Source organism: Siphateles boraxobius, unplaced genomic scaffold (assembly GCF_051911475.1).
Source record: "Siphateles boraxobius isolate OS27281-9 unplaced genomic scaffold, OSU_SipBor_1 6, whole genome shotgun sequence".
Lineage (NCBI taxonomy): Eukaryota > Metazoa > Chordata > Actinopteri > Cypriniformes > Leuciscidae > Siphateles > Siphateles boraxobius.
In genome coordinates, this window is record NW_027509186.1 from 30823202 (window position 1) to 30840159 (window position 16958).

General features: G+C 35.8%; 2 protein-coding genes across 2 annotated transcripts in view; both read right to left on the reverse strand.

Moving 5' to 3' along the window:
* Positions 1–1350: 1350 nt before the first annotated feature.
* On the reverse strand, positions 1351–10431 carry camkk1b (calcium/calmodulin-dependent protein kinase kinase 1, alpha b). Its single transcript, XM_077208885.1, has 17 exons — positions 10288–10431; positions 8235–8585; positions 7597–7644; positions 7418–7471; positions 7184–7235; positions 6949–7082; positions 6800–6836; positions 6676–6697; positions 6489–6577; positions 6185–6384; positions 6045–6098; positions 5873–5946; positions 4052–4139; positions 3840–3968; positions 2155–2252; positions 2023–2049; positions 1351–1906 (listed from the first exon to the last, which is right to left on the reverse strand). The coding sequence occupies exons 2-17, from the start codon at positions 8478–8480 to the stop codon at positions 1834–1836; spliced, it is 1425 nt and encodes a 474-aa protein (XP_077065000.1). The 5' UTR covers positions 8481–8585; positions 10288–10431; the 3' UTR covers positions 1351–1833.
* Positions 10432–13783: 3352 nt separating this feature from the next.
* Positions 13784–16958, reverse strand: part of c2cd3 (C2 domain containing 3 centriole elongation regulator) — a 29302-nt gene continuing 26127 nt past the window's right edge. The window contains exon 33 of the mRNA XM_077208884.1: positions 13784–14118. Within this exon, the coding sequence (XP_077064999.1) occupies positions 13987–14118 (132 nt within the window). The 3' untranslated portion in view covers positions 13784–13986. The remainder of the gene's footprint in view (positions 14119–16958) is intronic.

Consider the following 16958-nt stretch of genomic DNA (forward strand, 5'->3'; position numbering starts at 1 on the left):
ATTAGAATTTTCTTCAGAAAATCTAGGTGATATAAATGCTCTTTCACAGATAAAAACACTTAGTCTATGTTTAATATAATTAAGTTCTTAATAAAACAACCTGAAATTGCAGTTGTAATGAAATAAAGACCATTGCTCATTTGTGGACTGTTGAAGTGGGGTCATAACATTAAAGAGAATCAACAGTGAACTTCACTATATGTTGACACGTGGGCCATAATGGAGCTCTTATCCTGATATGCCATCTCCCTTGCAGTTATTTAAAAAAAAAAAATGGCACACAGAGTCCCTGGGGTTTGTGTTGCTAACCAGAGAACAACCTCATGAAGGCACAAGAGGACTTTTATGTGATTACTAATAGTGCACACTAAAAGTAATCAAGGGGCCTGTAATTAGGATATGTTTAAATATATATAAATATATGTGTGTGAGTGTCAGTATACAGTGTACAGTATACAGTGTCAATATATTTTTGGCCGCCGGAAATGGCATTTTCGGTTTTTGGCCGAAAGAGAAAAATCGCCGAAATTATAAACTGAAAATATAGCGCTCCGTGTGTGTGTCGGCGCGCTGCGCTCTCTGCTCAATGTTCCGCTCTGTGTTTGCGCTGCGCGTTCTGCTCGGTCGTTCACGCCCAAACGTTCCCATCATGTACCGATAACGAACTGGAAAAGCAAAAAGCAAAGTCCGCTCAAATAACGTGAAATTTCTCAATAGTACACTTCTGTTTGCAATAGCCCTACTGAGCTAGTATAGCCATGCTGGGCAACAATGTTAAAATTACCTGCTCTGATCACATGCTCTGGTAATAATAGCTTTGTAGGACTATACTTTATTTTTGATAATTAGTAAAAAATAAAATAATATAAAAAGCTGTTAAATTATATAGAAATGCATAGAACTGAATGAAGAATCATATTGATATTGATGTTTAATATTATTTTAATATAGGGCTATTTTCTGTCCAATTTTTGTGGACATTCTTTTTTTCTGTGTTGTTTAATTTAATTAGGTTATTCTTGTTTAAATATTGATGATTACAAACTTGGGGGAAATGCGATTAATCAAAGCAAATTGTGCGATTAATTAGTTACATTTTTTAATCGACTCGCAGCCCTAATAGTAATATTTGATACATATATTTATAAGAAAAAATATTTCATTATAAAACAATGTTTTGCCAGTGACAAATTTTTTAGCCCTTCAATATAAATGTAATACATTTTCATTAAATTTCATACATGTATGTATGTATGTATGTATGTATGTATGTATGCATGCATGTATGTATATGTGTTTATGTATGTATGTAGTAGTAGTTTTGTCAAGGAAAGAAAAACAAATCCACAATTGGTGCAAAATAAAAATTTGTAACGTTCCAGCTACACAAACTACAGACCATTCTGTGATACCACAGACACTGTATAACTGCATGGGCTCAAAATGACAATAAGACAACAAAGACATTTTACATAACACATAGACTTCTATACATCTCATGCAAAGTTTTGCTGATTTCCACAGCACAGCAAAGTCATCACTGCTGATGCCATATTATATCCTAATGTCAAATGCACGGATATCTATTTAAATATGTATTTAAATCAAAATCTATTTAAATTTGGCACTTAAATGCAATGAAACACAAATCTTACTCTACTAAAAAGTACGTATTACCATATTCAGCATTATAGGTACCTCAAAACCCTTACACCATGCTGTCCATTATATAGGTTTTTGTAAACAAACAAACAAAAAACAATTCCAATGCAGTTTGGAATGAAATAGTCTAATGACACAACTGGACCAATCAAACAAATGATTTGAGCAAATTCACGAAAAAGCTTCATCCTCAATAAGGTTTTCCAGCTCCCCCTCTCTGCTCCCGTTATTGTTACCCCCTCTGCTGTTGAAGACACACACCATAAAAAAATGATTATGTAGTGCAAACACACACTCAAACATGAGCATTAAGTTTGAAATACTAAAATTCGCAGTTGTACATTATCTATTGTGTAATACCTTAAAGGGTGAAACAGTGACATGTCCCTGCAGAATTTATGGAGAGAAATAAGAGTATCATATCAGTGTCATATCAGGTATTCTGAGTATCAGCATACAGTAGGAAGCGATGACGTGCAGTGGTGGACTTACACGAGCAGACCTCCAGGGGCAGACATCGACCTGCCCTGCCTGCGGCCCTCAAAGGGGTTACCGAAGGAGCGCTTCCGCAGCATGGATTTCACCAGGATCTTAAAATACAGTGCAAAACTAATTTTAGATGTGCACAGTAATGTTATTTGTTATTAATAACTACACATATTTACATTACAGAACCAACAAGTTGGACTTTTTGATCCACAACATGAGACTTTTGAGCTGCAGATTTTACGGAATGCGAATTACTTTGAATCGGCATGTACCAATATCATTCAAAAGTTTGGGGTCAGTAAAATTTTTTATTTTTGGTGCCTGTTTCAGTTTTCAGTTCAGTGTTGGGGTCCGGACATTCATGCTCATGTTTAGGGTCGTCCCGTGTGGGTGGGGCCCAGTGCGAGTTAGAGGAAGCAGTCTCCCCCTCATCAGTCTGTTCGCGATCGCCTTCCCTGTGGTCCCCTCAGTCTGCGTTCGACATGGGGGCCCCCTAAAGTGCGGGCTCCGGTACGGTCGCAACAGTTGCACCGACCTAAGAACGGGGGCTGGGCCCAGTGATAATTGGAGGAATCGGGCCCCCCTCGTGATCAAACCGGCGGGTGTGTGTGTGTGTGGTTTCTGGCCACTACCTGACTAGCCACCTAAACAGGCTTTATGGACATTCCCGATTACACCTGATGTTTTAATCCGTCTCTTTTGTCCACTCTCAACTGCTTTTGTCCTGATTTCTTCGAGGGAAGGGCTATGCAATTTACATATGAACGCGCAAAGAGACTGAGAGAATCAGCTTTAGTTTCTGGTCTGACAGCCGCAAGATCTGTTAGAAATCAGGAATATTGAGACAACGTTGTGCATGGTACGTTTTTCGCCTTCAAACCAAACTTGGGTCTTCAGCCGACAAAGTTCCTGTCTGGGAATCCCGTCTGGCTAGTGCTCTTCCCATAATGTTTACGTATTAGGTCAGTTTGCGGAGAGTAGGTGGTCTTTTGGGGCTGTTCGAACACATTCGACCAAATGTGTTCACACTACGAAAGCAATCCGGCCGAATGCGTTTTCGACTACCTCTGGAAGTGGTTGAAAGTTGTGATCCGATTGACCAAAACGCATTTAAAAACCAAGTGTAAACAGGGCCTTGTTCAGAGATTGTTCAGCTAGTTTCATTGAACAGGCCAAATGGCTTCTGTCATGATTGCTTCTGTGTGCAATGTGCTCCCCTGTCTAGTGTCTTGACTATGTCCTCCTCATTACCTGGTTATTAGTTCAATTACCCCACATGTCCTCCCTCATTATCCTCCTCATTTGCGTCCCTATTTATTCTCTGTCTTGTGCCAGGACGTCGTATGATGTGCCTTGCCTCACCTCACCACTCGTCGGTGTTTTCCCCCTACTGTTTTTGTTTTGTTTTACTCTGAATAAAAACCCATCAGTCCTCCTCCCTCAACACCTTTTTTTCTTCTGTTTTTACTGTATTTTTGCTTAAATAAACGCAGCCTTGTTGGGCATAAGAGACTTCTTTCAAAAGCATCCAGCATGAATACAACTTTAATTTATAGCATTATTGGTTTGCTGCCTTGATAGATGGCTAAATCAGAAATTTTGTAAAATAATTTTGAATAAATCTGTGTGTGTGTGAACTAAATCTTTCAAATAACTTTTCCTTGTTTTTTTTCCTCAGATGTACTTACCACAGCAGACAGGCTGGGAACTAGTTTGACAGAGTTCTGCACCTCCTCCTCAGTGACCTCCACCACTGTGCAGTGCTCCTCCTCCAGGGGCAGGAGATCCGTGCCATCCAGCGTCACCCATGGGTGCAACTGCCCACAGAGACCAGATTACACAGAGTAATACTGAAATGTACATTTTAAACTTCTTCAGCAATCTTTTATTATGATTTTACCTTTATTTCTGGTAATGTTATTCTAGTTTCTGGGGCTTTGTCCAGCATTCTTGCAATGAGCTCCTTCAACCCGTCACTGATCACAGGCCTGTGCAAATAATATAAAAAGAATTACATGGGCTGTTTCAAATTAACGGAGTAAATAAGGGGGACTTAACCTCACAATAACCTGTGAGTGTTTAAGTATGGATCTCCACTATATATCCATCTATTCTCCAAACCACCTATCCTACCATTCAAAAGTTTGGAATCAGTAAGATATATTTTTTTTTTTATGCAACACTTTTACAACACCATCCATGAAAATTAAAAAAAAATAAAGACTTTTACATTGTTACAGAATGCGTAGCTTCTAAAATTTCCATTCATCAAAGGATCATAAAAAACCTGTCACGGTTTTCACAAAACGGTTATGCAGCACAACTGTTGTCAACATTGACAATAATAAGAAATGTTTCTTGAGCAGAAAATCAGCGTATTAGAATGATTTCTGAATGATCATGTGACCCTGAAGACTGGAGTAATGATGCTGAAAATTCAGCTTTGCATCACTGGAAAAAATAACATTTTAAATAAATATTCAAATAGAAAAGTGTTATTTTGAATTGTATGCTTGAATTGATTTTACTGTATTTTTGATTAAATAAATGCAACCTTTTTTAAGTAAAGAGATAAAATAATAACTTTTGAGTACATATAGTGATGTATTGGAAAGCTATATGTGACCCTGGATCACAAAACCAGTCACATGTCGTACGGGTAAATTTGTGGCAATAGCCAACAATACATTGTGTGGGTCAAAATTATTGATTTTTCTTTTATGCCAAACATCATTAGGATATTAAGTAAAGATCATGTTCCATGAAGATATTTCCTATCGTAAATATAAGAAAAAAATATTTTGGGGAGTTAATGCAGCACAGTCGCGAACATAAATGGACAACTTTAATGAGATTTTCTCAATGTTTCGATTTTTTTGCAGCCTCAGAATCCACTTTCAAATAGTTGTATATTGGCCAAATATTGTCCCATCCTAATAAATCATACATCAATGAAAAGCTTATTTATTCAGCTTTCAGATGACGTATACATCTCAATTTAAAAAAATTGACCCATGTGACTGGTTTTGTGGTCCAGGGTGACATATACAGTATAACTACTAAGCAATAAGAGGCTGTGCTATATTATGAATACAATCTTGGCTATATATTAATATAATAAAAACATTAAGGATTGTATTATTTTTTTTTAAAGCATTTTCATTAAGTGCCACTCTTCCACAAGAAGATACATGTAAACTTGTAAAAATAAAAACACATTTAAATAATTAAAAAAAAGATTAAATTTTAGTTTAATTATTCTGTGAATGTAGTCAGTACAAAGACTATTTCTGAATAAATTAGTATGGAAGTACGTTTCCGGCATGAAAGTGGTATTTGAAGTAATTGCGACTTAAATCTGATTAAAAATTCATCTTGCAATTCTAAGTTTATATTTAAACATGGAAATGCGAGAAAGAAGTCAGAATTGTGAGATAAAAAAAGTCACAATTACCTTTTTTTATTTTACTCTGTGGTGAAAACAAGCCTCTATAAATTTTTGACAATATGTTTTGTTTGACTGCATGTTTTCTTATCATGGTTTAGAAAGGCTATCCTGTTGCTCAAACAGTAGAGCGTGGTGCGAATAACACCAAACTGGGCTTGATTCCCAAGATTTAAAAAAAAAATTTTTTAGCCTGAATGAGTTGCTTTGGATAAAAGCATTTGCCAAATACGTAAATGTACGTAAAATGGTTTATTATCAGTGTTTGCGACTCACTTGTCTGGGAACCCCACTGCCATAGTCTTAATCTTTCCATGCAAGCCTAAGATGTATTCATCATGAAAAGGACACTGCACAACAAAATATTAACATATTGTACTTGAATAATTATGTTTGAAAAATAATATTGTATTGTTGTGATAAATACACAGGTAAGTAAATGTCTTACCTTTCCAAAGACGAAACAAAATAGCGTCACTCCCATTGCCCATATGTCTAGAGCCTGAAGCCAATGAGAGTCGATTGTAAATTATAAAGAATCAATGTCTTCACTTTATGTAAACCAGAATATTCTAGAAGTCTTCTAACCTTTCCACTGAATCCCAGGTCCCGATCATTCAGAGTTTCGGGTGCCATGAAAGCTGGTGTTCCAGCACTGTTTGACAGGAGAGCATCATTCCCCTCAAACTCATTACTGACACCAAAATCTGCTATCTTGATGTGCCCATCATCCCCCAGCAACAGATTTGAAGGTTTGATGTCTCTATGTACGATTTTCTGATAGTGCACTAAAAAATAAAACATGAAACAAAGATAGCACCAAACCTCTGTTTATAGATGCCATTTGGCAAATACAAGACTGTATAAAATACCCTAGACTAGGGAAACTTACAGTATTCAATTCCTAGGATGACATCCCTAAAGTAGAAATGGGCCATTTCTTCTGTTAGCGGACTGTCTGTAGGGACCTCCATCACTGGACTAGGGTCAGGTGAAAATAATTACGAGAGAAAACTAAAACCAAGGAAAATTTTAATTCACATACAGTGTGGCTGTGAACTGTTGGTAAAAATACTCACCCTTTAGGTACCAACTCAAAGACTGAGAAAAGGACACAAAGAATAATTAGAATAACAGATCAAAGAGTAAAAAGCAAAGTCTTCTATATCGCAGATTGCTGAGCTGACAGACAGAATTACTCACCCATGTGCAAGTTATCCTCAGCTGGGTCATCAAGAACCTTCAGTTAAATATCACAGGACAGATACAGTTATGCTTTATAGCAAGTAACCACTATTTGACTTGTATAGTGTAAAAATGATCTACTGAGAAAGAGTACAGATCTAACTCACTTCAACTAATTTAACAACATTAAGATGGTCAAGTTTCTTCAAAATAGCGACTTCTTTATATACTTGGTCCAACAGGCCAGAATGCTTTAAAAGATTCTCTTGTGATCCAGTGGATTCTCTGGAAGGACGTCGCCCTACACAACAATCACAAGTTACTATTAATGTTCTGCAGACATGAGACAAAACTTCAGAAGAAAAAAGTCACAAGTTTAAAATGTAAATGTGTATTGCTTACGTGGGAATCCAAACTGCTTTATTAACCTCTTTTTGGATACCAGCTTCATAGCCTGCAATAAATAATTATATTATATTATTATAAATTATGCCATTTTATTCCAATTTGTAAGCATTTAGTCGTTATAATATAACATAATACATATTTTAATAATTACTATATATGTTACAAATTATCATGTTATGATTAAAGGCTGACAAAAAAAACACACTTTTACAACACATATTTGCTTACATAATACTGGTCATCATCTTCATTATATGCTAATCTGACCACCCCATATGAACCCTGGGTAAAAAAAAAAAAAAGTAAGGTTAAAAAGATAACATTATGTTTATATTTATGCATGTGTGATTTTGCCAACCAATCATAAATATTTAAAACAATTTAGGATTTTAAGTAGAATAACCAACCTTTCCTATCTCACTCTTTAACTTGTACTGGTTTAGCTGGACACAGTCCTGTAGGTAGAAAAGTAGGTTTGTTTGTTAGGGGTTTCACATTATAGCGATATTTAAAAAATGAAATATTGATATTTCATTTCACTCATATTTTGTGTGTTAATCATTTATCAAATAAGAAAAGACACCAAATAAACTTAAAAAATAAAGTTAAAGATTAATGAAAAGTTAAAGCATTGTTTGTTTATTTATTTTATTCTCGATTTTTCAAGGTGGTGAATTGTTTTATTTGTTATAAACATAGTCCAATGATCTGTTTGGATTATTGGAGTATGTTTTATACAAAAATTTAGCCAACTATTTCAGTAACAAAAATTACAAAACTTCACGAAGCCTATAATTCAATGTATTACCATTTCTTTGTATTTGAAATTTACCAGTAATTTCAAAGTAAATCCTACACCAGATTTTTTTCAATGTGTAAATTGCGATAATATCCTGAATTATTTTGTTCACAATAATCATGTAGTGAAAATCTGATATTGTGCCAGCCGCCCTTGTGTAATTAGTTTAAGTACCAATGCCATATTTTGCTGAACATCCTCAGGTAAAATATGCTGCACAAGTCTAAAATCTCATGCCCAACTCACATCACCATCAGAGATAGACACCCGCTTCGATTCAATAGTGGGTCTTCTGGCTATTCGTTGGGTGAAGCCATTCAGAGAACTTGATCGCTCCTGCAGTGACATCTTGCGATCCGAGAGATTGAGGCGATGTGGGCTGGTCCTGAATCCATTTGGAGGGGTCAGTCTGTTCATGGCTGCTACCATGTCCGACAGTTCAGTATGATAATCAGGGTCCAGATCCACCCTGTTTGCTGCTTCAGCACTCATGACTATCCTGTCTCAGTCTGAGCTGCTTATAACAAAGTACACATCTCAATGGACATGGGCATCGCAGAGTCTAATGTTCTTCAGCAAGTCCACGACAACATCGAACTGTTATCAGAAAGAGATGAGAGTTGAGTTTGACAACAATAACAAACACACTCACTGCCATTTCACAAGCCCAAACAGGTTTAAGTGATGCACTGTCCTCTTTAGACAACGGAGCTTGTGTTGTTAAACATTTTGAGCCACATCTCAGGGTTAAACGTACGGGCTATACTGTATAGAATTCAGAAACCCTAGTTATTAGCAATACCAGTGGCTGTTAAGTGAACTGCAGCCAGCAACTAACTGCTCTGTTCGCACATAACGAAGGCTTAATATAGCTCTAAGCCCCGATGTACTCAAGGCAAAGTTATTTTTTGTTCTATGATTGGAAGTAAAAATAAGTTGGAAATGCGACATACTGTTAACGAACATCCAGACGCTGCTGAGAGGGACGTTTATGAATATGTATCTGCATTCCTCTCCAAAACAAAATAAACGCACAATAAAAATGACAGCGGTAAGCAAACAGCAGTTAAGGAAGCATCTGATCGTAGTGATGATGTGGATATGTTCGCACCGGCATCATGTCGACAGATGAGGTCATTAACATTAGCCTAAGCTGTTATGATAGTTTGATTATAAAGTATATTTGAGACTAAACTGTTTGAATTAATGAGACTGTAGTTTGAATTAGGGCCCTATTACATTTTCTTTGCATGACACCTTGACATTACAGTAGCCTACAAAATAGCTCTACCTGCATTTCCCTGGACATTTGAAACATTGATTTCTTTTCATTGAACGGAAGTGATGTTCTCGGGAGCGCGCATATTTCTCATCCTTTTAATTTTCCCGGCAAAAACCTCCCGCGTCCTTCACATAAAAATCTGTCTACAGGCCTTCATAGACAACCTAGGAAGTCAGGGAAGGTCTTGTTTTTTTAAGTTTCGTTATAAGCTCACCACTTCACACATTGGCAATAAAGAGCGATTGATACATGAAAATTCTTACATATAGCCCCTTTAAATATGCGTTTCTGTAGCCTATTGCTATTATTAAAGCACAGATAAATGGAACACCGCTAAAGAGAATAACTCACTGTTTTTCTTACATAAACATGCATAAACAGAGAAAATATATTGTAAAATAGTCTGAATAATGGATTCATTAATGGGGAGGCACAAACATTTAAGCTAAATTGGTCCAAAACAATAATCAAATTTGTGGTCCTGTCTGATTCATGGACATGGTTATGGTCAACTAAAACTAAAACCATAAAAATGTATAACTTGAGAAAAAAACAAAACTTAAACTAGTTGCCAAAGCAACATTTATTTTCATTTAGTTTAAGTTTAACTATTAACATAATGAAGACTAAACTAGACAAAAACTACAACAAAGACAAAAACAGAAAAATCACTCAAATTAAAACGAAAACAAAAATCAGATTCAAAATATTAACTATAATAGGATCTCAATTATACTAAAATAACATTGATTTTCATCTTAATAAAATCCTAAAAACAAAAAACATTACATAAAACATTCTAAACAAATCAGTCTTACCTCATACATCATATTGGTACAGAAATAATCAACAAATCTAAACAATTGTATTATCTTGTATACAACACACGTTTATGCAACTACAAAGCATTTGACATGTATGAAATGTTGCATAAGTGGGTGACCTCAATCAAGAAAGCATTATTTGTAAAGGTTTCTAGTTTTTCTTACAGTATGTATAGGGATTGTAATTACTTACATAGAGCAACAAGAATTTGTATCGCCAGCCATAGTGTTGCATGCTCTTCCGCTCGTCAGGCAGAAAACACCTTTGAGTCTCTGAAGCCCGGAAGACTCCAGACTCTTTGGGATCACAGAAGCAAAGAGGATTAGCTAGCATGGACGCATTTAGTCAACTGTGGCTATATTTGTTCCAAAAGACTGTTTATGGTAACTGGCTGCAGTCAGTGAAAGGACATGAACAACAGTAATCAATGAGCTGAGCTACGTCATGGGGGGCATGTGTGGTAATGCCTGGGTAAGGACCTATGGTGTGAACACCCCAGGTATGACAAGTTATTCCTGTTGCATGGCTAAGTGCTTGGATCTCTTGAAGTAAAAGTATAACAGGATAACACTTTAAGATTAAAGTGATATAAACTCGAGACAGTTTATCAGGTGGGAAAGAAGATCAAGTGTTGCATAACCTCATAAAGTACGTGCTACTGGACAGCAAGTTTGAATTTAATCCAAAACAAAGACACTTTTATACATGATTTCCAGCTCTTCATAATCAGAGCATTGTCTGTTCTGTGAGCTTTAGAAGGCATTTGTTGTATCCTTAATACTTTCCCCCTTGTTTGGAAAATAATGTCAGAAGTGTCATTCTATCAATTGGGTGCCTTTTCCATTTCAATAAGGCAATATTTAAATTTTTAGTTAAATTAATGAAAAGTAATATGTTTGAATATAACCAAATGCAAAGTGACAGGGTTGACGATAACCATGCTGACAGTTTTATAATTCATTTGGCCATTATTACATTGTGGTCTTAGGAAGAGGGTTTTAAAATAACTATTTAGATTGTTTATAGAGAAAATCACTGTGACAATTCATTGTCATACTCTTTTGGAAAAAATGTAATTTATACAAAATGTAATATAACATGCCACAAAGAGGAAACAATTCATTGTTCTTGCCGCATTTACTTCTTGAAAGGATGATGATGTCATTATAGGTTTTGATTATATATAAATAAGGGGAAAATAAAATGGAAACAGGGTTGACTAGTCTTTTAAAAATCCATTTCAATATAATAAATATAATAGTTTTATATTTTTTCCGAATCAAATATGCACATTTGCTATTATAACAAAGGGAATTTGGAAATGCTTAAATAAATATATAAATATTCTACTGTTTAGAAATGAGTTATCTATGTTTCATTCTATGAAACGTGTAAATGATGATAAAAAAAATCGAATCTAATCTATCAATCATATCAATCGTAAATGTGGGTGCAGGTGATTATTTACACATTTCATAGAATAACTCATATCTAAACAGTCAAAGACAAATAATACAGGTAATATTTTCTAAAGTGATTTGAAATAGTCTAGAGCTGTCCAGGGTGCTGAAGGCCCACAGAGGTCTTGATTTATGTTTTTGTGCATGGCCTCATCTACATTTCTAAAGTGTGTAAGAGAATGAATGTGTAGTACTGCACTGGTATATGTTGGCTCCAGTGCAAGCTCAGAAATCCCTTGTAACCAACCGCCCCGGAGCTTGTGATCATGTTACAAGATGTACAAATGCATCATGACCTCAGAGCATCAGTAGCTCAAGTGCTGGGTGTGAGGCAGTATCTTTATAAATGGGCTGCAATGCCTCATAAAGGGTATTCAATGTTAAAATTGGATTACCTCAAGCGTTTGAACACTGCTCAGCTTCTGGAGCTCCTGGAAGACGAGGAAAGGATGCGAGAAACTGTCAGGATCAATTCAAAGGTACCAAACAAGTAGACAGACAAGAATGCAGAATCTGTTTTATATTTTGTTGGTGGTGATTTTATTATAAAATAATAATAATATTATATAGTAATTTATTTATATGATATTAATGAAATAAAAAACATTCCTAAAAGATTTTAAATGTAAAAAAAAAAAAAAAAAAATTGTACATTGTACATTGATCTGAAGGACTTGCCTGCAGTTACAGCATCTTCAGAGGTGTAAAGTCATCTTGATGGCGTCCAACTGTTGGCTCGCAGAGCAGAATTTAGCACATCAGCCGCATCTGAACAATTCTAAAATTCTCTTAGCTGAAAAGTACCAGATTCTTGGTCAAATGGTGTCTTCAATGCGACGCAAACAGAGACAGCTGGGTAAGTTTTCTGTGTGATGAGATTATGCTTGTAACATGATGGTTTTTTTTCAACTGTATAACTGATGTAATGCTTCTTGTGCCACATGCAGAAACTCTACAACAGAAACTCAGCCTTAGAGCGATTCATAAGCTTCTTAAGGAGAAGACCAATCATTCCTTTAGTCAATCTGAGGTACATCTGAGAAACGATTCATGAAATGTAGACTTTTCATCATTCATCTATCATCTATCATTTCAAAGCGTGACTGAGATTTCTGTCTTCCACTCTTCAGAATCTCTGGCTAAAATTCACAGAAGGAAAACTTCTGCTGACAGATTTTGTGGAATCACTTCAAAACTCTCAGACGTTATGCCATCGACATTTTATTCAAGCTGAGAAGATCCACAACCTCATCCTACAAGCACAAATATGCAATCAAGATGTTGATTTCTCCCGTCTCGGGCATCATCCAGACTTCATGGACTCACCGACCATGATCAATGTTTTCAGTGGCATCTATCCGGTTCTCTTACTGCCTGGTTTCCAGTATCCGCATTTATCTCCGACATCATATCTTCCTCCTCTAAAGCATCATGGCTGTATCGATATATGCTCGATTTTGATATCCAAAAATGAATCGAGCCATAAACAAGATTTTTGTAAGTGCACAGAGACTCGCCGATGGCCACAAAGATATGCTGCTTTACAGCCACTTGGCAAGATTCAACCTAACATTCACCAGAAGCCCTAGTAAAGCTGTAGTGATCTTGTCTCATTGGTCATCATTTAATGTATATCAGTCAATGACTGGCCTGGTCTCGAAATATACATTTTTACATATTAGTCCAAAAAAAAAAATACCACCATTAAAACTATTAAGTAAATATTGCATTTCTATTATCAAAGCCTACTTTTACAGTTTAAATAAACTACTGGTTATTTTAAATAAGTAATTAATTCAGGTTTCACTAGGTTGTAAAATTGTTAATAACTGGTATGGTTAATAGTTTTCATCCATTATATTCGGCCATTCTCTATGGCTTCGAGTCTGTCAATTGATTCATCTGGTTTAAAAGAAGGTCAGCATGAGATCCAGTTCCTTGATCAGACTCATCTCTCTAATTAGAGCTCATTAAACAGGCTGAGAGGTTAAAGAGAGGCTTTTGTCTGACCGTTGGCTTCTTTTGTCTCTGGATAATACTTTGGTTACATCACTGTCAGTATGTGCTATTGTCTGCAGCAGCTCAAATTGGGCAATTTTCTCATCTGTCAGCTAAATGCTTTTAGCCTTTGAGCAGCTCAGTCTCTTCAGCCTTTACCTGCCACAGACAACTGACGATGTAAAACTAAACAGTGAGAACTGGACCTTTACAAACAAATCACCCGTATATGGAAATACAAAATTATTTATTACAAAAATAGTTTATTACTGTAAATAAACAGCTTTTTTAATGCTTACATTATCCAAAATTCCTGTTAGAAAGCCATATTGCATTACATAAGAAATAAATAAGCATAAAAAAATCACATACTTTAAATGCAAATAAAAAAACATTAAATTAAAAACAAGCACACATAAATCAGAAGAATTTACTAACTTCCTTCTGTAAAATTTGAAGCAAATATTTTTGCAATTCTTTTGGTCTCTTCACTCCTCTGTGATGGAGGGATGCTGGGTCTTGATCGAGGCATTCTTCGATATAGATTTACAGGATTTAAAGTCTCCTAAAAGAAAGAATTTTGAATAACCAAATCTTGACAGCTTAAAAAAACTAAACAATTTTACAAATAAGAAAGTATACAAAAATTTTGGAGATTGTATTCACATGAAAGTTAGTCATTATGGACCACATTTGAAATTGTATTTACTCATATCTACTGACTGATGCTTAGGATGACCCCAAAAGGTTTTTGTATAGGCATAAATGGAATGTGCTGTAATGAACAACAGATGAATGGATGGATGAATGGGCGAACGGACAGACGAACTAACTAAATATATATATTAAACATTTCTGTTAATTGAAATGAAGCTAAAATAAAATAAATGGTTAAAAAACTTGAAATAAATGAAACCTAGACCTGTTGCATTGAGCTGAAATAAGTTTAAAGGGATAGTTCACCCAAAAATGAAAATTCTGTCAGTATTTACTCACCCTCATGTTGTTCAACCCTGTAAGACCTACGTTCATCTTCGGAACACGAATTAAGATATTTTTGATTAAATCTGAGAGCTGGATCACTCCTCCATAGGCTTCTTCAGGGATTGAAACTTGCCAGCCCTGAAAAGTTATTAAAGACATCGTTAAAATAGTCCAAGTGACTACAGTGGCTCAATCTTGAGTTTATCAAACGACGAGAATACTTTTTGTGCGCAAAAAAACACAAAAATAAGACTTTATTTCAACTATTCAATTCCTTCTCTGTGGGCCTCGAGTCAGTTCACTAATGTAATAGCGTAAGCTTCTGTTGTTGTACGTCACACACATCACACACATGACCAGCGTCGGCCAATAATGAGCCTACGTGTGACGTAGCACTACGCAATCACACTAGTTAACTGACTCGAGGCCCACAGAGAAGGAAATGAATAGTTGAAATAAAGTCGTTATTTTTGTTTGTTTTTGAGCACAAAAAGTATTCTCGTCGTTTGATAAACTTAAGATTGAGCCACTGTAGTCACTTGGACTATTTTAACGATGTCTTTAATGACTTTTCGGGGCTGGCAAGTTTCAATCCGTGAAGAAGCCTATGGACTAGTATGGAGGAGTGATCCAGCTCTCAGATTTCATAAAAAATATCTTAATTCGTGTTCCGAAGATGAACAAAGGTCTTACGGGGTTGGAACAACATGAGGGTGAGTAAATACTGACAGAATTTTCATTTTTGGGTGAACTATCCCTTTAAGTTGAAGCACTAACTTATAAACCGGAAATAAATAAAAACTAAAATAATACTGTCCTGGGGCTGATCTTCACGCTTATAGTCTTATGGAATTATTTTTGTTTAAAAAAAAAAATGAACGTAACTTTATAAAACTGAACATAACTTTTTCGGAAACTATCAAAAATATGCCATTACAAATTAAGAAAAACAATAAAAATGAAAAAAAGCCGCACAAATTTAACAGGCTCTTCAAATATGCTTCATTCTTTGTTAATGTTTTTCAAAGATTCGTTTTCGCAAATCGTGGATTCTGAATGCAATGCCACAGATTTCGCTTACGCTTCACAGTTTTTCGTTTGCTGTTTTGAGACAAACCTCTCGTGGGGGTGGGCTTAACAGTGATCTACTCTGATTGGATGGTGAACTTTTGATGGACAGGTGCTCTCTGACCTGGAAGTACAGACGTCACTCAGTGACACGCATATTGGAAAGCTCTCGCGGTGATTGGGATCAATCGGGTTAGCCAATTATTTAATCAGGATGGTTACTTATTTACTTATCAAGAATTTCTCTCTCATTATAATATTCCTGTTACTCCAAAACAGTTTGCCACTGTATTTGGTGCTATCCCTAATGGTGTCATTATGCTGTTTAAGGGCCATAATAGTTTTTTGACAAGTTCTGAAATGCCTCTCCCAGACCCGGCTGACACGTAGCCTATGTAGGCACTAGGCACTAGGCACTAGGCAGGATATGTTTAAAATGTACATTAAAAAATAATAGAGATATTCATTTTCTCTTTCTCAATGATTGTGTTTCCACTCTTGTTGCTACAAAATGGAACACATTAGTGGGAAATATTTCATGGAAGAAGGTTTGGACTCTCCCTAACAAGTACCTATTAATGTACAGTGTGCAACAGTTCGTTGCGGGTTATATATTGTCATTCACAAGTTTGCAATGCACAGTGTAAAATAAAGCCAGAACTGTTGCACACTGTACATGAATAAAACTTTTATCGATGTTATAGGTCAATTCAGTAACACGAACTTACTTCAAGCTGCCTTCAAGGACAAGCGGAGGAGGAAGATGATCCCGCTCCGTGTCTCTCCTGAGAGCTCATCTTTACAGACTGGGACGATCAAAGGTCAAATATGATTTACTATTTAGTAATACAAAGCACGACGTATTGCATACAAATCACTGCGAGAGCTTTCCAATATGCTTGTCACTGAGTGACGTCTGTACTTCCAAGTCAGAGAGCACCTGTCCATCAAAAGCTCACTATCCAATCAGAGTAGATCACTGTTAAGCCCACCCCCAAGAGAGGTTTGTCTCAAAACAGCAAACGAAAAACTGTGAAGCATAAGCGAAATCTGTGGCATTGCATTCAGAATCCACGATTTGCGAAAACAAATTTGTAATGGCATTTTTTTGATAGGTTCCGAAAAAGTTACGTTCAGTTTTATAGAGTTACGTTCAGTTTTATAAAGTTACGTTCATTTTTTTGGAAACAAAAATAATTCCATAAGACTATAAGCGTAAAGATCAGACCAAGGACAGTATTATTTTAGTTTTTATTTATTTCCGGTTTATAAGTTAGTGCTTCAACTTAAAGGGATAGTTCACCCAAAAATGAAAATTTAGATTCAGAAAAAAAAATCGCAACAAAAACAACC